The sequence below is a fragment of the Telmatherina bonti genome, assembly GCF_933228915.1.
Source record: "Telmatherina bonti genome assembly, chromosome: 9".
Lineage (NCBI taxonomy): Eukaryota > Metazoa > Chordata > Actinopteri > Atheriniformes > Telmatherinidae > Telmatherina > Telmatherina bonti.
Window position 1 is genome coordinate 4,767,996 of NC_136627.1, and position 27,470 is coordinate 4,795,465.

A 27,470-nucleotide genomic window follows, 5' to 3' on the forward strand; every position below is an offset into this window, starting at 1 on the left:
GAAACCAGTGTGAACCCAGTTCAGGCTGAAATCCACACATGCAGGTCAAAGCTCCATCATATGTGAAGAGGATCCAGAAACACGCCGTCTTCTCTGGACCAAAGCTCATTTAAAATGTTCTGAGTGGAAACCTGGATGAAGATGTGGAATAGTTTGTGGACAGCATGGACGGCGTGTCCTGCAGACTAAAGAGGAGAGGGAGCATCCAGCTTGTTATCAGCCTGCATCTCTGATGGGATGGGGTTGCATTAGTGCCGATGGCGTGGGCAGCTTCCACATCTGGGAAGCTCCATCAATGCTGAAACATCTGCTCCCATCCAGACAACGTCTCTTTCAGGGAAGACCTTCCAGGTTCCACCATGCTGGACCACATCCTGATGGTGGAACAGGAGAACTGGTCACCAGTACAAGATTCACAATCAGCTCAAATCAGACAATAAAACGTCTCGGTTTCATCATCTGACATGATGTTTTTCTTCTACTGGGAATAAAATACGACCTGATGACATGGTGGTAACACTGTTAAAGAGACAGAAGGTCACCCTGACCCCAGTGGAGACAACAGATGAGGTTTACTGGTAAATGATGCGTTCCATGCTTACTGTCAGTCCTGCTCTTCAGAAATCACTTTGATTGACAAGCAGAACCTCCTTCCATCAACAACCTGCTGCTTGCATCCAGTCCTTACATCCACCACCGTCTCAGATAAGCACGTTTACTTCCCCACATCTAGCCCCGTAAAGCCCCCCCATCTCCTCACTGTTGGGCTCAGCTTCAGGCAGCACACACACAGGCAGACGAAGCTGGGGATGGAACAGGAAGGAGCGAGGACACGATGGGGTGGGACGAGGCGGGGTGTCTGAAGCCGGGGTGAGGTCTCAGGGTTGGGGCGGTGGGGTTTGGTGGGTGTGTTAAGGTGATAAAAACCTTTCATGACATTAGGGTCTGTGAGGTTCCGCGAGCAGATCATTGAGATCATAGCATGGAGCCTATCTTCCTCTTCCTCGTCGTCGTCCAGCGACGGAGCGCGGCTGCCCGTGGTGTGGTGGTAGTTTATAGTGACTGCTTACACCAGTAAAACAACAGAGAACAGAGTTAAAAACCCTACTAGCCTGGGAAGACCATTGTAGGGGGGGAGGAGAGCAGCCTGGGAGGGGGGGAAATCATGGAGCAGGGACCACCAGCTCCTCAAACTGGTACTTACTGGCATCATATCGGTATCCAGGGTAGACGATGCGAAAGACGTAGTCGGCGGCGGTCTGCTCGTCTCCGTTCCTGTCCTGGTCGATGAGTCTGGCAGAGCTGCTCCTCTTCCTCAGTTTAGGAAAAACTTTTCCCTGCAAGACAAACAGGAAAACCTGAAGAAGAAGCAAAGTTCAGGAAGCTGCAGGAACTGGACGGTAGGATCAGACCTGAACACGTCAGGAAGACTCTGTCCGGATATGGAATTACTTTCACCTTCCAGGAGGAAACTCAGACTTATGCTGGACCAGGATCTGTCCTTTGACTCCCAAATAAAACAGGTTTCTAGAACCTTCTTCCACCTACGTAACATTCCCAGAATGATCCTGTCTCAGAGCGATGCCGGAAAACTGCTCCATGGATCTGCTGCTTCCAGACTGGAATTCCTGATTGTTGTTCTGAAAAGTCTCCAGGTTTACTGCTGGTTCCTCCAGGTTCTAAAGCAGAACCTTCAGTTCTCTCTGTGGAACCAGATCCCAGTCTGGCTTCAGGAAGCAGAACCAGATCCCAGTCTGACTTCAGGATCCAGAACCAGATCCTAGTCCGGTTTCAGGAAGCAGAACCAGATCCTAGTCCGGTTTCAGGAAGCAGAACCAGATCCCAGTCTGGTTTCAGGAAGCAGAACCAGATCCTAGTCCGGTTTCAGGAAGCAGAACCAGATCCTAGTCCGGTTTCAGGAAGCAGAACCAGATCCCAGTCTGGTTTCAGGAAGCAGAACCAGATCCTAGTCTGGTTTCAGGAAGCAGAACCAGATCCCAGTCTGGTTTCAGGAACCAGAACCAGATCCCAGCCTGGTTTCAGGAAGCAGAACCAGATCCCAGTCTGGTTTCAGGAAGCAGAACCAGATCCCAGTCTGGTTTCAGGAAGCAGAACCAGATCCTAGTCTGGTTTCAGGAAGCAGAACCAGATCCCAGTCTGGTTTCAGGAACCAGAACCAGATCCCAGCCTGGTTTCAGGAACCAGAACCAGATCCCAGCCTGGTTTCAGGAAGCAGAACCAGATCCCAGTCTGGTTTCAGGAAGCAGAACCAGATCCTAGTCTGGCTTCAAGAGGAACCAAATCCTAGTTTGGTTTCAGGAAGAACGAGATCCTGCTCTAGTTTCCTTCCTGGTTCTGGTCTTGATGGAGGTTTTCCTTCAAGGTTCTGGTCCTGATGGAGGTTTTCCTTCCTTTTTCTGGTCCTGATGGAGGTTTTCCTTCCTGGTTCTGGTCCTGATGGAGGTTTTCCTCTCCACTGTCTCCAGGTACACCTCAGGATGATTGAGTGAAAGATCTGGTCCAAACAGGTGGTTTCCATAGCGACACCATGATCTTGTAAACATGTTAATGTGAACACAGTAGATAAAAGACTTGATGGGTTGTTACCTTGCCTTTCTGGGACCACAGAGGCGGCTCCAGTTGACCCCGAGGCAGCAGTCCCGTTTCCAGACAGGAGAGAAAGGCCAGGAGGTGCCCACCAGGGGGGAAGTGCAGGGGGGGCCGCTGTATCCCATCCTGGCTCACCAGAACCAGCGTTCCCCCACAGTCAGCTGGAAAACCGAAAACAAGAGCAGGCATGTGAGGGTTACAGAAACCTACTGTGCACACACATGTAAGTGTAAGGAGGTGAAAGGAGAGGAGGTGAAAAAGCGTTGCTAAGACTTATGGGAGGTGCGAGTTACCACCTGGACTGGCCACTAACACGCCATCGGGACGGGAGATCAGTAGCCGGATCTGGCTTACAGAATGACATGCTCTGCAGATGAGGCAGTACTCACGGCGCTGGTGACAGTGGATGCAGACGATCTGGCGTAGAGGAACGGTCAGTGCATAGTCCCAGTAGATGCTGGAAGACAGGACGTTTAGGAAAGCTTGGAGAGCTGCTGCAGACGTCCTCCGTCAGGAGCTTCTATTTGCTTACCTCTTCTCCAGGTCGCAGTCTCCCAGAGTCCCGTTGATCAGCTGGTTGGGTGTCCACTTCAGAGTGAGGTTATCTCCAGCCTGGTGGAGGGACAGGTAGCCCCGCAACACCTCCATGTCCTTCTTCTGGAGAGGAGGAAGAGGAGGCGTTTGTCAAGCTGTGCTTAACCAGAAGGTAACTCCTTCAGGATGAAGCCGACGCCTCCGTCAGACCTCAGGTCACCTGATCTACCTGCTTCATCCAATCAGTTCACACCAGTATCCCTACACTTTTACTCTCCCTTCATCCATCATCCATCCATCCATCAATCAACCATCAATCCATCCATCCGTCATCCATCAATCCATCCATCCATCCATCCATCAATCTTCCATCCATCTATCAACCCATTCATCCATCCGTCATCCATCAATCTTCCATCCATCCATCAACCCATTCATCTATCCAACAAACCAACTTTCATCCATCCATCCATCTATCAATCCACCCATCCATCTATCAATTCATCATCATCCATCAATCCATCCATCTACCATTCATCCATCCATCTGTCCATCCATCCATCAACAATTCATCCATCCATCCACCATTTATCCATCCATCCATCCATCAATCTTCCATCCATCCATCAACCCATTCATCCATCTGTCATCCATCAATCCATCCATCCATCCATCAACCCATTCATCCATCCATCTATCTTCCATCCATCCATCAACCCATTCATCCATCCATCCAACTTTCATCCATCCATCCATCATTTATCCATCCATCCATCCATCCATCCATCTGTCATCCATCAATCCATCCATCCATCAACCCATTCATCCATCCAACAAACCAACTTTTATCCATCCAACAAACCAACTTTCATCCATCCATCCATCCATCCATACATCAACCATCAATCCATCCATCCATCAACCCATTCATCCATCCAACAAACCAACTTTCATCCATCCATCCATCTATCAATCAATCCATCCATCTACCATTCATCCATCCATCCATCAACCATTCATCCATCCATCCACCATTTATCCATCCATCCATCAATCCATCCATCTACCATTCATCCATCCATCTGTCCATCCATCCATCAACCATTCATCCATCCATCCACCATTTATCCATCCATCCATCCATTCATCCATCCATCCACCATTCATCCATCCATCCATCTACCATTCATCCATCCATCCATCAACCATTCATCCATCAAACATTTATCCATCCATCCATCAACCATTAATCCATCCATCCATCCATTCATCAACCATTCATCTATCCTCCATCCATCCATCCATCCGTCCATCCATCCATCAACCATTGATCCATCCATCCATCCATCCATCCATCCATTCATCTATCCAACTTCCATCATCCGTCCATCCATCCAACTAATCTCAATCATCAGTCTCAACTATTTCCTGTCCCTCTTGTGGGGTTCTGAGGTCAGACGTCTTGAACAGAGCCCCACCCTGAGTAAAACATTGAACAGAGATGTTTGGTTGGTTTTAGGTTCAGCAGAAGTCAGGTGGTTTCTGAATGTAAATACCACATAACAGCAAGGTCATGTAATTTATCAACAGCTGATTACTCTCTAACGTGCTTCATAAATACAGATTTTTATTGCACTAAATTTTATTTGTGGGATGGAAGTTAGTAAATAAGGACCTGGGGACCTGGTGGACACCATTAAAGAGTTGGTGTGAGGAGCAGCTACAATTTCCCGTCTTGGTCAGGAGCATCTGTAAAGGTACAGTCTGTAAAATGTGGTCAGTAAGATATGGACTGCTTTCATACCGGCTGCACCATGACATTGTTTTTGCCATATAGCAGGTGCGTTCTGGAGTTTTGGTGAAGTGACTCCACATACTCCCTCGCTGATGCAGCAAACCTGTCCTCCGACATGCTGCCGCTGGATTGCCTCTTGCGGATCTGGAAAAGATTTTTATCCAGTAAACTGAGGAAAAATAAGAACAAATAGACCTGCAATCCTCAGAAATGCTTTCACATTCACCCCCAGAGCAGGCCGGCGGCCCGCTGATGCATCCTGTCCCCGGTGGGCCCCGTGGATACGGTGGCGCTGGACCAGCTCGTTGGCTGAGGGGTCTGTCCAGAAATGATCGGAGGTTTTCAGCTTGGTGTACTCCAGAGCACAGGGTCCCACTAAAACACACAAAACACCATGAATCAACTCTCTCCTTTTTCTATCAGTAAAGTCCAGAAACATTTAGTTGTGTATGAAATAATAGAAATTAGGCTTCTGAACCACACAAATAACATTTAGATTATTAATTTATTTATTTATGGATACATTGCACCTCCAAAACAGAAGTCACCAAATACGCAAAGAACCTCCTGTTGGATGCTGATTCAGCTGCAACAGCTGATGCAATGAGCAGGTTCTCATTTCTTAAACAAGCAAATGGGAAGACAAAAAGATGTTAGTCTGTTCCAGAAGGGTCAGATCATCGACATCCAGCAGAGAAAACATGTCAGGAGATGCAGAAACTACTAGAACTGGGTTCAGAAGTGTCCAACACAGCATTAAAAGCTGGAAGGATGGTGGGGAAGCATCGTCTTCCAGGAAGAAATGTGCTGGAAAAACATCCTGAATGATGGTGATGGTGATCACTGGAACGTCTGCTGGAACCAGATGGAAGAAAAACTACAGTAGAACTCAGGACCAGGTTTCATAGTGAAAGTAAGAACATTTCCACGTGAACAATGAGACTGAACAGCTGTGGAGCCAGAAGAAAACCACTGATCAGAGAGGAGAACAGGAGGAAAAGCAGAAAGACTGGATTCTGGACCCGGAAGAAGGTCATGTGGTCTGATGAGTCCAGATGGACCCTGTTCCAGAGTGATGGAGCATCAGGGTAAGAAGAGAGGCCGATGAAGTGATGCAGACATCATGTCTAGTGTTACTGTACAAGCCTGTGGGGGAAGTCTATGATCTGGGGTTGCTGCAGTTCCTCAGGTCTAGGATCAAGTCTAGGTCCAGGTCTATTGGCCCTTTTCCATCAGTATCAGCTCATCTCAACTTGCCTCGGCTTGGTTTTTAGGGTTCTCCACAAGGCTTTCATACCTGTTTACCAGTACTTTATTTGTAACTCCTCAGTCCAGGTTCTAAGCGAGCTGAGTCAGGTTGTGCGTGACGTCGCCAGATTGCATGCTGCTATTGGTCAGGGGCATGGCCAATCAGAGGTCAGGGAGCCGTTTCCCTGAAAGAGCGACTCCAACTAGCAAGCTGTTTATATTATGTGACAAACAAAAGTCTGTTCCATGGTCCAACAATGAGGTGGAGACATTTCTTTGGTTGCTGAGGAAAGGATACAGAGGGAACTAGATGGAGCGACACAAAATGAAAAAAATCTATCAAGAGCTTTCTGACTCAATGTCTACGGCTAGCAATGGAGTTTTCAGCAGCGTCGAGAGGAGCTGAAAAAGCTCAAAAGTGACTTTCGGCAGGTCAAGGACCACAATGATCAGAATGGATCAAATAGACGAGACTGGAAGTGGTTCCAACAGATGGATACAATTAAGCTGAGTTAAGCTGAGACAAGTTGAGACTAATGGAAAAGAGGCATTAGTTCAGGTCTAGATTCAGGTCTAGGTTCAGGTCTAGATTCAGGGTCAGCTGACTACCTTATTGGAATGAGTAGGTTATTCCATGTTCCTCCAGGATTCATGGGGCTCAGATTGTGAAAGTGGTTCAGGGAACAGGTGGCATCATTTCCACAACTGGACCGTCCACCACAGAGTCCAGACCTGAACCCCATGGAGGATCATTTGGATGTGCTGGAGGTCTGATTCCCCATCATCAATACAAAATTTGATGTGTGACCTTTTCATTTTGGATGTGCAGCGTATACAAAACCCTACGTGGTTTTGTGCTTTTAGTGGTTTTAGAACCACTAACGGACAACTTTTTGGGACCATACTCACCCAGGAGAGCTGCTAAGATGGGCCCGAAGACGGGGTCGTGCATCAAAGCGTCCCTTTCATAGTATTTACTGCAGGAATACCAAAGAAGGAAGAACATGAACTCATCTGCACATACTTCTTTTTCCAGAAAGACTTTCAACAATCGTAGAAAGAGGTAAGAATCACACTGATGATGCTGCTGCATGGTGCAGATGGCCTGTAGCCGCAGCTAGCGCTACCTAGCCTGTTACATGAAAACTATTCTGCTCATCGCAGATCTGCTGTCATCACAGATCCATTACAGAATCTACTTATATATTTCAGAATTAGGATGTTATTTACTCTACAGATATGAAGCTTTGTGACATTATTTTCCCAGGAGATGAAACGCCATCCTCCATGTAACATGAACACATCCAGAAGTCAGGACCTGTAATAGATAATCTCCAGCTGCTCTTTATTTCTAAAGCCTTGACCCAGACGCTGACATTTACTGGGTCCCACATCAAATGAGACAAATGGCACCGCAGTCTGAACATGTTGTCACTATAGCGTCCAAACTGTCAGGAAGAGCAGCACATCGGGGCTCAGATCTTAGGTGGATTTTCCTCCTTTACCCTCCATACGATGTGGACAGTTTATCAAATCACCACAAAGAAACAAACATCACCTGGAGTTGTCCACGATGTACTGGATTATCTTATCCAGAACCTTTTCAAAGAGCGCCGTGCGGACCCAGATGTGCTTGATGGCCTGGGCGGAGAGGGGCTGCGGGGGCCGACTTGTGGTGGAGGAACCTTGTCTCCTCAGAGGTTCATGACCCACACTCTGGGTTCTCCTGTGGACACAGGTCACCAATATTAACAGTTAGTTTTTTCAAGTTTAACGACTGAAGGAGCTTCAGACATCACGTCACTCAGTCCGATCATACAAATGGGGTCAGATACAGTATAACATGTACACACACTGTCCATTTTATCAGCATCAGAACGAGGAAGATGGGATTTAGGTGACTTTGAACATGGTGTTTCAGAAACTGCTGATCTACTGGAATTCACTCAGGATCCATTTCAGCTTCACACTCAGATAGTAGGATCAGAATCTGCTGGAAACGTCATGAGAACATGGATCATCAGGATCAACGGGACCATGTCCATCCCTTTCTAAACACAGTGTAGCATCTTCTGATGGAAACTTCCAGCAGGATGATGCACCATGTCACAAAGCTCACATCATCTCCACCATGACGATGAGTTCACTGTCCTCCAACGGCCTCCACAGTCACCAGATCTACATCCAGCAGAGCAGTTTTGGGATGTTGGTGGAACGGGAGGTTCTCATCATGATGAGGTGGAACAGGAGGTTCTCATCATGATGAGGTGGAACGGGAGATTCTCATGGTGATGAGGTGGAACGGGAGATTCTCATGGTGATGAGGTGGAACGGGAGATTCTCATGGTGATGAGGTGGAATGGGAGATTCTCATGGTGATGAGGTGGAACGGGAGATTCTCATGGTGATGAGGTGGAACGGGAGATTCTCATGGTGATGAGGTGGAACAGGAGATTCTCATGGTGATGAGGTGGAACGGGAGATTCTCATGGTGATGAGGTGGAACGGGAGATTCTCATGGTGATGAGGTGGAATGGGAGATTCTCATCATGATGAGGTGGAACGGGAGATTCTCATGATGAGGTGGAACGGGAGATTCTCATCATGATGAGGTGGAACGGGAGATTCTCATGGTGATGAGGTGGAACGGGAGATTCTCATGGTGATGAGGTGGAACGGGAGATTCTCATCATGATGAGGTGGAACGGGAGATTCTCATGGTGATGAGGTGGAACGAGAGATTCTCATGGTGATGAGGTGGAACGGGAGATTCTCATCGTGATGAGGTGGAACGGGAGATTCTCATCGTGATGAGGTGGAACGGGAGATTCTCATGGTGATGAGGTGGAACGGGAGATTCTCATGGTGATGAGGTGGAACGGGAGATTCTCATCATGATGAGGTGGAACGGGAGATTCTCATCATGATGAGGTGGAACGGGAGATTCTCATCATGATGAGGTGGAACAGGAGATTCTCATGGTGATGAGGTGGAACGGGAGATTCTCATGGTGATGAGGTGGAACGGGAGATTCTCATGGTGATGAGGTGGAACGGGAGATTCTCATCATGATGAGGTGGAACGGGAGATTCTCATGGTGATGAGGTGGAACGAGAGATTCTCATGGTGATGAGGTGGAACGGGAGATTCTCATCATGATGAGGTGGAACGGGAGATTCTCATGATGAGGTGGAACGGGAGATTCTCATCATGATGAGGTGGAACGGGAGATTCTCATGGTGATGAGGTGGAACGGGAGATTCTCATCGTGATGTGGTGGAACGGGAGATTCTCATCATGATGTGGTGGAACAGGAGATTCTCATCATGATGAGGTGGAACGGGAGATCCTTATGGTGATGAGGTGGAACGGGAGTCTTCTCATCGTGATGAGGTGGAACGGGAGATTCTCATGGTGATGTGGTGGAACAGGAGATTCTCATGGTGATGAGGTGGAACGGGAGATTCTCATGGTGATGTGGTGGAACGGGAGATTCTCATCATGATGAGGTGGAACAGGAGATTCTCATGGTGATGAGGTGGAACAGGAGATTCTCATGGTGATGAGGTGGAACGGGAGATTCTCATCATGATGAGGTGGAATGGGAGATTCTCATCGTGATGAGGTGGAACGGGAGATTCTCATCGTGATGAGGTGGAACGGGAGATTCTCATCGTGATGAGGTGGAACGGGAGATTCTCATCGTGATGAGGTGGAACGGGAGATTCTCATGGTGATGAGGTGGAACGGGAGATTCTCATCATGATGAGGTGGAACGGGAGATTCTCATCATGATGAGGTGGAACGGGAGATTCTCATCATGATGAGGTGGAACGGGAGATTCTCATCATGATGAGGTGGAACAGGAGATTCTCATGGTGATGAGGTGGAACAGGAGATTCCAGAACGGGAGATTCTCATGGTGATGTGGTGGAACGGGAGATTCTCATGGTGATGAGGTGGAACGGGAGAATCTCATCATGATGAGGTGGAACGGGAGATTCTCATCATGATGAGGTGGAACAGGAGATTCTCATGGTGATGAGGTGGAACGGGAGATTCTCATGGTGATGAGGTGGAACGGGAGATTCTCATCATGATGAGGTGGAACGGGAGATTCTCATCATGATGAGGTGGAACAGGAGATTCTCATCATGAGGTGGAACGGGAGATTCTCATGGTGATGTGGTGGAACGGGAGATTATCATCATGATGAGGTGGAACGGGAGATTCTCATCATGATGAGGTGGAACGGGAGATTCTCATCATGATGAGGTGGAACAGGAGATTCTCATGGTGATGAGGTGGAACAGGAGATTCCAGAACGGGAGATTCTCATGGTGATGTGGTGGAACGGGAGATTCTCATGGTGATGAGGTGGAACGGGAGATTCTCATCATGATGAGGTGGAACGGGAGATTCTCATCATGATGAGGTGGAACAGGAGATTCTCATCATGATGAGGTGGAACGGGAGATTCTCATGGTGATGAGGTGGAACGGGAGATTCTCATGGAGATTCAATTTAATTTGTGACCAAAGTTAGAAAAGTCCCTGCTGTGGCCACGAGGTTCTGGAGAGAAGGAACCATTTTGTTATTTTGATCCAAATTTTCATTAAACACCTAAAAACACTTTTTACCTTCTGCTGTTAACAACTCCTCATCAGATATGACTTTACTCATTCCTAGATGAACAGATCTGTTATCTTCTGGTTTCCACTGAATGTTATGGGGTTTTCTGTTAGGAGGAGATAACATTTACATGTCCTACTGTGTTCCTGGTGAATTTACTCTGGCATGGTGGAACATATTTTGATTCTGACATATCTGTAGTAACCTCACACGTCTCAGCTTTCTGTCGAGACTAAGATTTTGCATTCAGCCCTTGTAGTTGTGGAGATCAATGTAATTTATTTAGGGTTTGTCATTTCAGACAGGAGGCAGGAACCAGAGACCTTTTCAAGAGGAGGTTAAAATAGCTTTCAAAGCCTTTGTGAATTTATTAAAATATGTCCAAGTAAGCATGTCAGGGTAAATAATGAAGGGCATCATTTTGCCAGGAGGTAGCGTTTAACAGCATAATAGCCCACTGCTTCCTGTAATTTATTCCATCTCATCAATGTTTATGACATGTAATCGCTCACTGATCTGTGAGAAAAGGTGCCACATTATGTGAAACATCAGTCAGACGAAGAGTTTCACGAGTTTGGAGGCAGATGACTGATGTCGGACTGAAGCTCAAACACTTTCACTGCCGGCTGAGTTTGATCTGAGTGTTCAACAGCAATCAGAAAAACGCTCACACATCTCCCAGTTAATGAGGCTGTGTTTATGGGTCTGTGCTGAAGGAGGGGGGTGCACAGTCACGATCTCAGCAGCCATGTGTGTGTCTTTGTGTGTGTGTGTCTGGCTGTGCACAAGAAGGGTTTCAACGAAGTCACGATTTTTGCAGTCCCCAACCACTCAGCAAGGGTGTGTTTACAGCACTCCTCAGGATATCATCAGGATATCAGACACAGAATGCAAAAGAAAATGAACTCTTCCGTTCCTGCAGGGAGTCTGTCGCATCTCTAACATGAAACAGGAACTTCTACATATTTCAGAATTCAGGTTTCAGCTTCATGTATTGCAAGAGTTCAGTTAGCTGTGCAGAGGACCAAACTGAAACAAAATGTCTGAAATATCACAGAAGAAAGAACAAAATTCACAGAGGCTGCACAGATACGCATTTCTCTGCTGTCAACTTTATTTTGCACCATTTCCATGAAATTAAACTGAGGAAAAATGTTTTTAGTGAACTTTCCTGATATAACACCAGTTTCTGTTGGCGTACACATGGGGCCAGATGTACTAACCTGCGTGTTGTAATCTGCATGTGCAATCTAAAACTTTGCACGTGAAGCTGAACCGCGGTTTGTGGGTGATTTAATAAGAGTGATTGCATAAATGGGTGGCAACGCACAGACCCTATTTAAATGAGGGTCTTGCATGTTTTGTGGTTTACGTTTGGAGAGTTTGGAGAGAGAGAGCAAAAGGAAATTTGACCCTAATTGGAGGTGGAGGTGCTGAAAAACACTTAAATGACTACAATCTTGACATTTGTCTGCTACACAAAGAAACTCTGTATGGGAGCAAATATATGACAAAGTTAATGCCGTCGTTAAACGACGAGAAGTGGATGAAGGAACAAGGTGTTGTCGAGACATTAGAAGGTGAACATACTAAATACTAGCGTATAATAAAAGATCTGCAAATAAAACAGGTGGGCTGTAGGTTGTATGTGCTGTCACCTTAAAAAAGCAAGAAAACATGAATGAACATGACAGTCTCTGGTTTTAATGCAGGCCTCGTTTATTTTTACTAAGTTTTTACCAGACCTACCTATTAGCCAATCGTCTAAAAATAACCAGTTCGCAGCTTGGAGAACAGAAGACTGTTTTTAAAACTGACTGACTAAATAAATAAAATATTATAATAAATAAATAAAACTAACCTAAGAGATTTTGCCACATCGTTGGTAATTATGCCTTTGGCATCACAGACACACATTCAACAAATGTGTATGCAGTGGGCACAAGCGGCACATTGATGCCATCATCTGCATCCTTTAATCAGGAAAATCCACTGCTGGATAAAAACACGACTTGGATGAACATTTGGAAAACAGAGAATACCAGCTGTGACAGCTATTGTATGCTGGAATGACCCAGACGCAAAACAGTGCAGGCTTCTGTCATTTATGTGTAACTCCTCTACAAATTCACCCTGAGTTCTTCCAACTGCTCTAAAATACGGGATAAGCCACATGTTTAAGTGACTGTTTTTCCTCATTCATCCAAAAATATTCACACACATGGAAAACATGTTCTCTGTGTCTCCTTGCTTTGTTTCTCCTTCTTGTAACAATAACCACAGACATGTGGGTAATTACAGACTGTTTATTAACAAATATACTAAATATAAATGCATGTATGTTAATATATGTAAATATATTGACAGACTATTAATATATTTACATTTTGTCCTCCCAACATGCAGAATAGCGTGTGAACACCTATATTGCATATTCATTGCTGCAGATGTGCTGCTTTGCCCCATGAAAGACGCAACCCTCAGTGAGCTGTTGTACATTTTTTGCATGTGCAGTGAGTTTGCACACATTTTAGTACATCCAGACCTGGTCTGCGGTGGCTGGAGAGCCTGATTAGTCAGAGCACGTTGATTTGTAGAGGTAATTTCATTTACTGGACAGCATAAAGTGTTTTCCATCAAATATTAACAGTTATGTGCAAAAATCATTATATGTAGAAGGAATAAAGTAAAAAAGACATGAAATAGAACCAGAAGAAGCTAAAACATGGAGAAATAGACAATAGATTACATAGTTTGTCACATATATACAGGCATCACAGCGTCAGCGCTGGTAATCTACACTTAAATGTACAGTAAAGATCTCTGATATAACAAACAGTTGTCTCTCTGTGTGGAGTTTGCAGGTTCTCCTGTATGTGTGGGTTCTATCCGGGTTCTCCAGCTTCCTCCCACCATCCAAAGACATGATGTTAGGTTAACTGGTTACTCTAAATTGTCCCTAGGAGTGTGTGTGAGTGTAAATGGTTGTCTCTGTGTGGGACTGCGATGGACTGGTGACCTGTCCAGGTGAACCTGCCTCTCGCCCAGTGATTACTGGGATAGACTCCAGCTACCCTTTACTGGAACAAGTGGTTTAGAAAATGGATGGATAGAAGGAAAGTGATGCTGTGTAACAGAATTAAGTGATTTCCAGCCGTCATCAGGTCGTATTTTCTTCCCAGCAGAAGATAAACATCATGTCTGATCCAAACCACTTTATTTATAAAGCACATTTTTAAAAGCAGAATGTCGCCAAAGTGCTGCAGAGTCGATATCACAAAATAAAAATTAAATGAAATAATGTGTGACGACAATAAAAACAGGTAAAACAATTAAAAATAGATAAATACCCAATAAAATAATTAAAAGGAAAAATAAAACAAATAAAAGACACACAACTCACACAGTGTTAAAAGCCAAAATATAAAAGTGGGCCTTTAGAAGAGACTTAAAGCTCTCCACTGTGGGGGCAGCTCGGACATGGAGGGGCAGAGTCCAGAGCCTCGGACCGACCACGGAGAACGCCCCGTCCCCTCTAGTCTTAAGTCTCGTCTTAGGCACCACAAGCTGGGACTGGTCCTGAGACCTCAAGGTGCGACTGAGGTGTAGATTTGGGGGCATTCGGTAATGTATCGAGGGGCCGGTCCATTTAAAGCTTTAAAAACAAACGATAAGATCTTAAAACCAATTCTAAAACGTCCAGGCAGCCGGTGGAGAGAAGCTAAACCCGGCGTGATGTGTTCATGTTTTCTGGTCCCAGTTAAACGTCGTGCAGCAGAATTCTGCTGATGAAAGACATTTTATCATCTGATGGGAAACATGGATCCGACTCCGCAGAGGTTCCTGGATTTGATCTGATGTTTATCTTGTACTGGGAGGAACAGATGACCTGCTGACATGTATAAATCATTGTTTCTGTGTTAGTATTTACATTTTCCACAGAGCTTATGTTTTTTGGAACGGGGCTGTAATTCTGAATTCCTCGTGTCAGGATGACACATCAGACATTGTTTGGTCTCAGACTGCCAGATTCCTGCGCCAGTCTTTCGGCGCGGCTGGAGGAAGTAAATCTGTGTCACTTCAGCCTCTTTGCAGACTAATTAGCTGATTCCTGCAGACAGACCTGCTGCAGTCCATCAGCGAGTCCTCTGCTCATGCACAGCTTCCTCTACTCGCTAAATGCTTATAAAGAAGTCTTCGCTTGCAGAGCACAAGTCTTCCTCTCACGGTGACTTCCATCTTAATATTCACATCTTCATGGAAAAAACACCATAATTTCCTGATTTTTACCATCCAGTCCAGGATTATGACAGCAAGATGGTGGTCTGGTCCCAGGAGACCCGGGTCTGCCAGGAACCGGACTCTCGTGCATGAGTTGTAGATAGGTGGTCCCTGTGAGTCCAAGCGCCACCCGAGGAAGACCCGGTCAGAGACCCAGGAGGGCAGAGCCAGTCCAGACAGCCGCCAACGTCCGTCCCACTGGGATGGAAACCACACTGCTCCTCCTCTGAGGTCTGATGATCCGACGGACCCTCCTCTCCTGAAGAGACCTGACCAGCAAGGAGGCTGAGGAGTGAGATCCTCTTGTAACTGGAGCAGGAGTCCAGTCCAGCAGTCTGCCAGTCCAGAGGAACTGTCCCCGATGCCCATGCAATGCTGCAGATGAGTGTGAACCGCAGCATCTTCAGGAACTCCAGGCAGATCTCATCCCCCCCCCCCCCCCCTTTCTCCACCTCATCTTAGTCCTGAAGACAGGACAGCCCGCCCCCCCCAACTCCGCTTCCTCATAGGAAAACATATCAGTGGGATTGAGGAAGTTCTTCCTCCACCGACCCACAACGTCCCAAACTTACGATGTGTTTGGGACGTTGTCTCGTGTCGGCCATGTTGGTGCAGTTGTGCTCTGGCCTGGAATAAAGCTGGTCTTAGAGGTCAACAGTCATGTGACGGCCCACTCCATGTGTCTCCTAGGGATGGGCTGGGGGGTGGGGGGGGTTAACCTGGGTTTGGACTCATCACTGATGCAGACCTTCATATACTATTCACAAAAAGTTAGGGATATTCAGCTTTTGGGTGAAATTTCACAACAAGCCTAAAATGCATTCAAACCTGTACAGGTGAACTTAATGTGATCTTCTCTAAGCTTTTAAATGCACATGTCCAACTGTTAAATGTTTCAATACATTTTGCACAAGTTGCTGTTCTCTAACAAGGAGCTTAACGGCAAAAATCACGGCAGGTGTGTGATCCTTGAATTGACCAATAAATGTCCTGGTTCAATTAGAGCTGGTGTTTAAACAGTTGTCCTCATCATGCTGTTCACATTTTGACATCATGAGACCAAGACGACACCTAACAATGGAACAACAGTCCCTTGCCATTGCGATGCTTCAAACAGGACGTTCTCAGACAGAAGTGGCCACTGAGCTTGGAGTGTCACAGAGTGTCATCAGCAGGTTGCAACAGAGATATGGAGAGACTGGAAGAGTCACAGAAAGGCCTAGAAGTGGACGTCCTTTGGCCACATCCTGTGCTGATGACCGCTACATTGTGAACACTGCCCTGAGAAACTGGATGATGAATGCCACTCAACTCCAGGCACGTTTAAGAGAGGTGAGAGGCACCCAAGTGTCACGTCAGACCATTGGAAACCGTTTCCATCAGCGTGGTCTGCGTGCTAGACGACCTGCATGGGTACCTGACCACACCACCAGGCACAGGCATCATCGTCTTGCATGGGCCAGGGAGCATTTATGCTGGACGAGGAACCAGTGGGCCTCAGTGCTGTTCTCTGATGAAAGTCGATTCACACTGAGCAGAAATGATGGCCGGCAACGATGTTGGAGACGTCAGGGAGAGCGCTATGCATCAGCCACTGTTGTCACCAGGCCAGCTCTTGGTGGTGGCGGTGTTACAGTGTGGGCAGGGGTGTCCACTTGGTACAGAACTGCCCTACACTTTGTGAATGGTACAGTGACAAGCCCATACTACCTGAATACCATCATTAATCCAGTGATTGTGCCCCTACATGAACAGCACAGGCCTAATTTCATCTTCATGGACGACAATGCTCCTGCTCATCGAGGCCGCATCATCAGGGAACGGCTGTTGGAGACTGGTGTACCTCAAATGGAATGGCCTGCACTCTCTCCAGACCTGAATCCCATTGAAAACCTGTGGGATCAGCTGAGCCGTCATGTAGAGGCTCGAAACCCTGCACCCCAGAACCTCAATGACCTGAGGGCTGCCCTTCAAGAAGAGTGGGATGCCATGCCTCAGCAGGCAATAAGTTGCCTTGTGAACAGCATGAGACGTCGTTGTCAAGCTGTAATTGATGCTCAAGGGCACATGACCAGATATTGAGACGTTCACATTTTTTGTTGTGGTGTAACTACCATTGTTGTTACCTTTTGTGTTGAATTAATTTTTTGAGATGAGGAAATCAGTAGTGCATCCTTCGACTTAAATGTCTTACTTTTATGATATTATATCACTGTAGCATGAACATATTGCATTTTCCATAAATTTCACCTGAAAGCCAAATATCCCTAACTTTTTGTGAGTAGTGTATGTTTCACCAGAGAGCCGCTGCTGCCTGCCTTATTGCCGCCGCCGTTGAGCAAGGCTCTAATTAGACTGCGGGGTCTGAATGTGTCTTAGCGATGCTGCTTGCCGGAGTGTGTAAAGTCCTCCTGGACTAGACGCCCCCCATGCTGCCCCCCACCCCCCACCCAGATGAAGGTGGGGGAGTTCTAGAAGAACCTTCTGAAAGAAGAAACGACCAGGATGTCGGTTGGAAGCAGTTAGCAAACACAGGTTCCTGCTCCTGGCACTGAAACCACACACACACACACACACACACACACACACACACACACCTGCTCATACAAAAGGTGTGGTTCCCACTGAAAAGTTAACTCAAATATAATTCTGGATGTGGGGGACAAGCTGAATGTCCACAGGAGCACACCACGAGTTGATGTGCAGTCGGACGGAAAATGTTGGAAAAAGAATAAACACACACACACACACACACACACACACACACACACACACACACACAGCTCCAGTAATCAACATTCACTTCACTGTGTATTCCGGTGCTGACGTCTCCTCGTGTCGTTTCTCTCCACCACGTTTCCCATCATCTTCTCTCTCTCTTCCTTTTTGCTCAACAGTGGCGCAAACCACGTTACCATGGAAACCGGGGCAAATGAGAGACGAAGCCCTGAGGTCGGATGACAGGGGGATGGGTGGTAACTTGTGTGTGTGGCGTTCCACACAGAAACAGGTTTTCACGTTGTTTGCAGCACGTTTGGGGAATAAAGGCCAACGAGACGTGACGGATGAAGGAGGAGAGCCGAGCTCTCGGCGGACCTTCACTAAGCTTTCCTCTTCCTCCGTGTTCCACATGTGCTTTACTGTTGCGCTCACACAGGGCTGAGCACCTCGAAGCTTTCCGCCTCCCAACTGCAAACGGCTCCTGCAACCCCTGGAGAGATGCGCTCGCCATGTGGCAGAAGCTAATGGACAACTAATGGGCATGCAAACAGCTCCGCTGGTACCAAAGTGCCTCCAGAAGAAGCAGTTTATCAGACTCTTTGTGCACAGCAAAGACAGCGGCATACACACACCTCTCATGTACATACACACACCTCGGCCTGGTCCTGAGGCTTATCTCACTGTGTACACAACTTCAGTACACACCGAGCCGAGCAGACGTCGTGTCTGGTCCTGACAGAGTGTGTCTTTAAGGCGTCACCTGCTGAACCAGGAATTACTCGTGCAGAAAATAATCTCACCGTGACATTTAACGTGCTGAAAACACAAGCAGCCACTGTTCACGTTTTCTGGACTCTGTGTGGGATACTGACAGTTTGGGCGAAAGGCAGGGTACACCCTGGACGGCTCACCAGTCCATCGCAGGGCCACACAGAGACAAACAACCACTCACACTCACTCCAATTTACAGTAACCATTTAACCTAACATGCATGTCTTCGGACGGTGGGAACATGCAAACTCCACACAGAAAGGCCGCTACCGATGATTGACCCAGGGCCCTTCTTGCTGTAAGGCTACAGTCCAGGCAACTCCGGTCCTGGATCGCCACAGTCCTGCAAACGTTTAGCATTTCCCTGCTGCAACGCACCTGACTCACATCAAGGCCGGATTATCCAATGGGCATCATGGGCAGAGACCCAGGGGCCCATGGCCACATGGGGCCTATGTGGGCCAGCAGTTTAGACATAAAACGAAATGTATATAAAAGCCAGATAGTTCCACCACAGTAGTCCAGCCTGTTGCTACTGGAACCACTGGCTGAGAGATGTTAGAAATGTCGTTTCACACTGTATCAGTCACAATTTTCACAATGTTGTGGTGGGGTAGGGGGCCCCTGGAACACTCTGGGCCCAGGGGCCTCTACACTTTTAATCCAGCCCTGCCTCACATCAGACTGGTGCAGAGCTTCTCTAAACTCTACACCAGTCTGATAATTAACCGTTGATCTGCGTCATGTGTGTTGCAGCAGGGAAACTCTGAAGGACTGCGGCGCTGGAGGACCAGAGTTGCCCAACCGGATCTGAAACGTCACATTTCACTTATTCTGGACACTTTTGTTCTTATTCACAGGTGTCAAACTCCGGCTCGAGGGCCAATTTCAGCCCGCAGCAGGGTTATTTTTGGCCTACGAGGGAAAACCGGGACTACACCAGAACCGGGCCGCCGGTATGATGCAGCACATGACCTGCCAATACCACATGCGTCAGTCAGGACGGGACCGTCTCCTCTGTTGGTAGTCATAGCAACTACCGCAGCAGAGATGGCAAAACAAGCCCGTACTGGGAGTTTGTAGCACAGGAAGGGGAAAACAAACCTTTTTAAACGAGAACCTGATCAGAAACACAATCACACACGTGGTTTTACCACCGAGGTTCAGTGAGGTCCGTCGTCATGTCTGGAGGATTTTGTCCAGTTTGAAGTTTTGGCCCGCTGTATGTTTGGGTTGGACACCCTGATCTCATCAGTACAGTTCTTAGGTTTGTTTTTATCTGAAGGAATCTGAAGAGATTTATCTCATATGGATGAATTAAAGGCTGAATGAAAGAACGCCTCATCCAGACTGTTCCCAGTACACAGCAGAGGCTGGAACAGGCTGGAAAGTCTTCCACGTTTGGGTCGGTTCTGGGCCAGGTTGCGGACCACATCATGTGTGTTCGTTGCAAGAGCCGAAGCCGAACTGAGCGCTGAAATAAAAAGGGTTTTGCAGCGTTCAGGACATTCAGGAGAAGCTTCCCGTCAGGCGCAGCAGAGACCCACCTGGTGAGATCCGCCTGCTGCTGGAGCTGCTCCTGCACTTTGCGACAAACCTCGCCGGCGCTGTCGTAGACTTTGCCAACCTTGGTGAAGAGGGCTGCTATCTTGTCGCTGCGGAGGAACCCAGCTGCCCGTCTCTTCAGCAGGTGACCCAGGCAGGCCTCGATGGCAGCTGGACAGACAGGAGGACAAGCAACCAAGTGAGACATGAGTAGAGACGGTCCGCTGTTTGTTATGTGCTTTAGCTGTTTGGTGACACCAGAGGTGGCGATTCCTGGTCCAGGAAGTAGAAGTCCTGCCATGTTTCTGGATCTACCTGTACATTTAGAACAGGTGTTTTCACTAACAGGCTGGTTTACCGGGTAAATAAACTCTGCTCATTAAATTCAGCTGGTTTGGTGACTGGTGGAACAGCTGCCAGACAGGACTTTTACTTTCTGGGCCAGGAATTACCACCTCTGGTGACGACTTTAACAGATTGTTTACTCTCCTGAGAGTGGACCAGCGCAAGTTCTGGACATGATCAATAAAAACCATTTCAGCCAGTACAAGTACACAGATGTTTAAAGTCTTCACAGGTTTACACCAACGAACCTTTTTCTGAAATTATTCCAGCTTTTAGATCCAGTTTGTGTCAGACTGGTGAAGATCTTTCCATCTGAGAGACTCTGCCTCCCTGAAATGCTCCTTTTATCCCCAGTCAATCCAACTTTATTTATAGAGCGCTTTAAAACAAGGCATGTGACCAAAGCGCTGTACACAATCCCAGGCTCCACAACATTACACCACAGAATTAAACATATGACTTCACCAGCAGGGAGGGATCTGCCGACCTGACAGCGAGCAGGGCTGCAGGACAGATCCTGTAGGGTGAGGCCATGGTGACATTTATACACAAATAAAAGAATTTAAAATCAAAACGGAACGATAAAAGTAACCAATGCAGAGACTTTAAAATCAGAGGTCATGTTACTAACCTGTCAATAATTAACCTGATTAGTTATCAACAGATTCATGCTTTCCATCAGATGATAAAACGTCTGAGTTTCAGCCTCTGATGAAATGTTATTTATCATGTTTATCTTCTACTGGGAGGAAAAAATGACCCGATAAGGTTTATAAATCACTGGATTTGGGTTTTATTTACATTTTAAACGCAGATCCAGATTATTCAGGACAGATTTAAAAACAAGTTTTCTTTTCTTCTAGTTGTCAACGATCTAATTTTCTCTGATAACATCTCAGGAAAACATCCAGCCACGGATCAGCCTGCTAACTGAAGGGTTAACCATTAACACACACATTTCCATCTGGTCTGGATCTGGTCCAGATGGGCGTCTTGTGGTTTACTGGTGCTTCCTGAAAGACGGTTGGTGTGACGGTGCATCAAACAGTTTCACTTTCACTTTTCTGGACCAATAGCACGAAGCTCCACGCTTTCTCCGCCTTCGCTGACTCACACTAACCAGGAAGTTCTGCTGTCCGACATGCTCTGGTGACGCAGAGAGGAGAAGGACAGACAAGTCTTCTCCCTGACAGAGGAGCCCTGTTGGAACCACTTCTGGGAACGCCGTCTGCTCTGAGCGGTTCTTCTGGAAGCCTGGCTGCAGTTTCCAGCCTGGATCATGGCTTCCGGGCCTCGTTTCTCCGACAGCTTCCTCTCCTGCCCCGTCTGCCACCACATCTTCAGAGACCCGGTTCTCCTGCCGTGCAGCCACAGCTTGTGTAGGTCCTGCCTGCAGAGCTGCTGGGCCAGGAAACCGAGCCAGGAGTGTGCGGTTTGCAGGAGGAGATGTTCCTGGGCTGACCCCCCCTCCAACCTGGCGCTGAAGAACCTGTGTGAGGTCTTCCTCCAGGAGCGGGACGGGACATCTGCTGAAGCCGTCTGCCGTCTGCACGCCGAAAAGCTAAAACTGTTCTGTCTGGAGCACCAGCAGCCGGTGTGTGTCGTCTGCCGGGACTCAGAGAAACACTCCGGCCACAGCTTCCGACCCGCCGACGAGGCTGCTGAGGAGCGCCGGAGGAAAGTCCGGGACCTTCTGAGGCCGGCTCAGGAGAACCTGAAGCTCCTGCAGGAGGTGAAGAAAAACTGCGAGCTTTCAGTGAAACACCTGAAGGTCCAGGCTCAGCACGCAGAAGACCGGATCAGAGAAGAGTTTGAGAAGCTCCGCAGCTTTCTGCAGGCGGACGAGGAGGCCCGGATCTCTGCCGTCAGGGAGGAGGAGAAGCAGAAGCGTCAGCTGATGGAGGAGGAGGTGGAGACCCTGAGCAGAGAGGTAGCAGCTCTTTCAGATGCCGTCAGAACCGCCGAGGAGGACATGAAAGCTGCAGACGTCTCCTTCCTGCTCAGCTACGTCGCCACGGCGACAAGAGTCCAGCAGCAGGTCTCGTCCAGCCGGGACCCCATGATGCCCTCCGGAGCGCTGCTGGACCTGGCCAAACATCTGGGCAACCTCAGTTTCCACATCTGGCAGAGCATGAAGAAAACAGTCCAGTTCAGGCCGGTGGTTCTGGACCCAAACAGCGCCAGTCCAGAACTGATTGTGTCTGAAGACCTCTGCAGGGTTCGGTGGGGACGGATAGAGGCGCTTCCTAAAAACCCAGAGAGAATCCAGCTGCTCAGCTGCGTGCTGGGCTCGGAGGGCTTTACCGGGACCCACAGCTGGGACGTCCAGGTGGGACACAACGAGTACTGGGAACTCGGTGTGCTCTCAGGGTCCGTCCAGAGGAAGGACAGCCTGGTTTCTGGACTGTGGAGAATCCGCTTCTACGGTGGTAGATACAGAGCGTGCTCCCCGTCAGACCCCGACACCGATCTCCGTGTGAAGCAGGCGTTCCAGAGGATCCGGGTGCTTCTGAACCGGGAGCAGGGAACGCTGTCGTTCCGGGACGCTGACACTGACACACACATACACACCTTCACACACACTTTCAGCAACGGGCTGTTTCCGTACTTTAACTCCGTAAATGACGTCCAGCTGGAAGTGATGCCGGCAGAGATCTCTGTGCAGGTGGAGGTCAGGAACGTCAGCGTTTAACCTCCTGGACCTCCATCAGGAGGAGGCGGCCAGAGAGGATGGCAGGACCACGTTCCATCATCTGACGTGAGGCGGTGAGGATGTGAGCGAGGATGCAACACACACAAAATGTTTACATATGCCTGGATGTTGGTAAACTCATAGACATATAATCATAGACGCTGCATAGTATCATGCTGATGTCTCATCGTGCCGCCATCTTGGATGGGTCTCCATGCGCCTCCTATGCATTTATTTGCAAGCTGTAGGTCCAATTACAACAATAATTTCACCAATTTTTACCTGATTTTTCTCACAGTTTGGTTTGTGTCATGTTGCTATAATACATTAAATGATAAAACATTAAAAACTGCGTGCTAAAATATTTTCATAATGCTATTAAAGACATGAGGTAGCTACAATATAAATAAATGTATAAATGAATCTGAAACTAACATGTTTGATTATTTATTGATGCATTCGGATTTATCTTTTTTCATCTGGTTAAATAAATTATTATTCAGCTTGTGAAATGTAATTCCACACAATCTGCTTTCAGTATTTCACTGGTCATTTTAACCGTATGCTGAATAAAATACAGGAATTGTTGCTGGCTTTCTCCTGACCATAGTTAACTCTTTCTTTTATTTACATTTTTTAATTTATCAATATAGAGATGTAGTTGTACAAAGTCTGAAAATAAAGTATTTTATCAAGGTCTTTAAAACGTTCCTGGATCCAAACGGTGATCCGAATCACCACTAAAATTTAATCAGTTCTTCCTTTTCACATTTTCAACAAGTCCTGAAAATTTTATGAAAATCCGTCCATAACTTTTTAAGTTATCTTGAACACAAACAGATAAAGCCGGTAAAAACATAACCTCCTTGGTGGAGGTAATTATGCTACCATGTATAACTCTCTTTGTGAAACATCAATATCATATTTTCCCATAAACACCTCATAGGAGTAAAATTTATCATTTGCATTTGGTAGATTATTCACTGTGTTAACATTATTTATAAACCAGTTATGTAGAAAAGTGTTTTGTTTTTGTGTAATATATACACGTTGTTCCACAGAAAACAGTTATGTGGGGAAACTACGTTGACTCTGCAGCGAGACTCGACAGTGGAGACCCATCCAATATGGCGGCGACCCATCCAATATGGCGGCGACCCATCCAATATAGTGGCGACCCATCCAATATGGCGGCGACGCTGGTTCAGTCTTCAGCACACAATGAGGCGTCTATGTATATATGATGTCGATGGTTTAACTCGGCCGTGTTGGAGACATTTCCAGAAAACTGTGGGACTGCGTGTGTGAAGTGGCGAAACGCTTCATGCTTCCAGGACTCTTCATGTCTTCATCTGGTGAGGAGAAGAACTCCTTCCTTCCAACACGCCTCTGTGCAGAAGTCACATGATGTTCCCGGTTCACGTTTAGGAGGACATCCCAGCGGTACTACTCCTCACCATGGCAACACGGTGGAGTTTAATGATCTCCATCTAGCAGTTTATGATGATCCTGGTTCTGCAGAATTTCAGACCAGATCGGGATCTGAGGTGCAGCTTAGTTTCCTCACCGCTAACGTCCACGCTTTTCATTCACTATGGTAACGCTGCTTTCATGCTTTCACCGCCGTCCAGCTGTTGTACGTCTGCAACAAAAACAGTGTTTTTACACAAAGGTCAACAGACTGCTGTCTGCATATGAATATAGTGCATGGATGTGTGGATGCCTGCAGGGCAACACCCTCCAACACTGCTTTCTGACGGGGTCCTTTGCATTGTGGCTGCTTGTGTGTCTGTTCATTGCAGATAAAGCTGATAGTAAATAATAAAACTGGAATTATCTTTGTGGAGGAAATGACTCTGGTTATGTTAATCTGCAGAATGGTCAAAGCAGACCAAGCTGAAGAGGAAACAAGTCGCTGCGGGGCTGAACGTATCAGCCTGAGTCTGTATGAAAGATGGGACATAATTACAGCTTTTACACAACCGGCTGACGGTCCAATTAAACCATTTCTATCCAGCTGATCTCCACAGAGTCAAAACAAGTCTCCCACATCATCATCATCCTCGGAGCATCATCACTGAGCTGCGCGTGCGGAGAATCCTCCAGATATGAGCAGATCTTCCTGTGAAAGCAGCGTAAATGCACACATCTAATCTCATCAATCAGTCTGTTTGAAGGATGAATCTTCACTAAACTGCAGAATCTAGAAGTAAATCTAATTATCTCTAAAAAAACAAAACAAAAAACCAACGTTTGTTTCATCGCAGCGTTTAAAAATAACATGAAAATGTTTTTCAGCATGGCTGCTCTCAGCTTCCGTAGTTCCATCAAACCGCTGCCAGAGTTTTCCCTATTCTTTCTAGATGTGATCTGTTATCACAGGAGGACCCGAGTCCAGGACAGAACCGGCTGATCAAGGTCCAAAACCAGGAGCAGGACCCGCAGCAGAAGTCTGGCGGGTGAGCTGCTGGTGGAGATGCTGGTAACGGCGGAGTCAGATCTGATTGGGAAGCTCGTCAGCTCTGTGATTGTTTTGATGGACTGGCGACCTGATCAGGTGTACCTGCTTCTCTCCCAGTGGTTGCTGGGACAGACTCCAGCTTGGACTTAGTGGTAAAGCAAATAGATGGATAAACACCGTCGTTATAAACTGGACTGATGTGGATCATATGATGGACTGTGTCTGTAAAAAAGCCTCCATATCAGTCTTTTATTAAACTCTGATGTAGAAATAACGCTGAACTGAAGCTGATGTACCAGACACCAGGGGTGTCAAATACACGGCCCGAGGACAAACGCTGGCCCGCCAGAGGGTCCGATCTGGACCGCAGGACAAACGCGATTAACCTGAAAACTAATTCAAAGGTTTTAACTGTAATATTATAGTAAAATAAAAAGGTTTAATGTTTTCTGAACATTTCCACTGCAGGACAACTTGCTCTGACATACATGTGACCGCAGGGTGAATGATTATGACGCACATGTGGAAATGCACAGGTATGTGCATTTAAAAAAGCTTCTAGATGTGGAAAAGTTCCTCCGGTAGCTGGACTGAAACGTTTGCTGGTTTTATGGATCCATGCTGATCGGGAATGTTTTCATACGTTTTATTTATAAAATATAGAGAATAAAAATGTCAAATAAATTATAAACAGAAATAAATAAAAAAAACTTTGTAAATGAGTGAAAATATTGAGATTTTTTTCTTTACGAATTTCAGATTTTTTTAAAAAATGTTTTTCTTTTTACAGAAAAATTAAATGTAAACATGCTGCTAGTTTGTCTGCTTTTTGCGGATCTACGTTCCTACCCTCACCTATGGTCATGAGCTGTGGGTCATGACCGAAAGAACGAGATCTCGTATACAGGCGGCTGAAATGAATTTCCTCCGCAGGGTGGCCGGGCTCTCCCTTAGAGATAGGGTGAGGAGCTCGGTCATCTGGGAGGAGATCAGAGTAGAGCCGCTGTTCAGCTGCATTGAGAGGAACCAGTTGAGGTGGCTCGGGCATCTAGTCAGGATGCCTCCTGGACCTCCCTGGTGAGGTGTTCCAGGCAAGCCCTCTGGGAGGAGACCCCGGGGAAGACCCAGGACACGCTGGAGGGATTATATCTCTAAGAACGCCTTGGGATCCCCCCTGCACAGTTGGCAAATGTGGCTGGGGAGAGGGAAGTCTGGGCTTCCCTGCTTAGACTGCTACCCCTGTGACCCAACCCCGGATAAGTGGTAGAAGATGGATGGATGGATGGATGGATAGATGGATGGGTGGATCGATGGATGGATGGGTAGATGGATGAATGGAAGGTTGGATGGATGGGTGGATGGATGGATGGATGGAAGTTTGGATGGAAGTTTGGATGAAAGGATGGATGGATGGAAGTTTGGATGGAAGTAAGTTTGGATGGATGGATGGATTTTTTGGATGGATGGATGGAAGGTTGGATGGATGGGTGGATGGATGGAAGTTTGGATGGGTGGATGGATGGATGGGTGAATGGATGGATGGATGGAAGTTTGGATGGAAGTTTGGATGGAAGGATGGGTGGATGGAAGTTTGGATGGAAGTTTGGATGGATGGATGTTTGGATGGGTAGATGGATGAATGGAAGGTTGGATGGATGGGTGGATGGATGGAAGTTTGGATGGGTGGATGGAAGTTTGGATGAAAGGATGGATGGATGGAAGTTTGGATGGAAGGAAGTTTGGATGGATGGATGGATTTTTTGGATGGATGGATGGAAGTTTGGATGGATGGATGTTTGGATGGGTAGATGGATGAATGGAAGGTTGGATGGATG

At 47.0% G+C, this 27,470-nt stretch overlaps 2 protein-coding genes across 2 annotated transcripts in view; one reads left to right on the top strand and one right to left on the bottom strand.

Annotated features, from left to right (window-relative positions):
• The window catches only part of sgsm2 (small G protein signaling modulator 2), a gene marked incomplete at both ends in the record, with an annotated part of 105,227 nt that overhangs the window by 26,164 nt on the left and 51,593 nt on the right, over window positions 1–27,470 (bottom strand). Inside the window, 10 exons of the mRNA XM_079246645.1 lie at window positions 928–1,062; window positions 1,205–1,337; window positions 2,608–2,771; window positions 3,000–3,067; window positions 3,143–3,267; window positions 4,949–5,083; window positions 5,166–5,314; window positions 7,097–7,164; window positions 7,746–7,913; window positions 20,140–20,308. Coding sequence (XP_079102771.1) covers window positions 928–1,062; window positions 1,205–1,337; window positions 2,608–2,771; window positions 3,000–3,067; window positions 3,143–3,267; window positions 4,949–5,083; window positions 5,166–5,314; window positions 7,097–7,164; window positions 7,746–7,913; window positions 20,140–20,308 — 1,314 coding nt within the window. The remainder of the gene's footprint in view (window positions 1–927; window positions 1,063–1,204; window positions 1,338–2,607; window positions 2,772–2,999; window positions 3,068–3,142; window positions 3,268–4,948; window positions 5,084–5,165; window positions 5,315–7,096; window positions 7,165–7,745; window positions 7,914–20,139; window positions 20,309–27,470) is intronic.
• The window catches only part of LOC306760672 (E3 ubiquitin-protein ligase TRIM35-like), a gene marked incomplete at both ends in the record, with an annotated part of 18,383 nt that continues 12,674 nt past the window's right edge, over window positions 21,762–27,470 (top strand). The window contains 2 exons of the mRNA XM_079246638.1: window positions 21,762–23,153; window positions 25,557–25,633. Coding sequence (XP_079102764.1) covers window positions 21,762–23,153; window positions 25,557–25,633 — 1,469 coding nt within the window. The remainder of the gene's footprint in view (window positions 23,154–25,556; window positions 25,634–27,470) is intronic.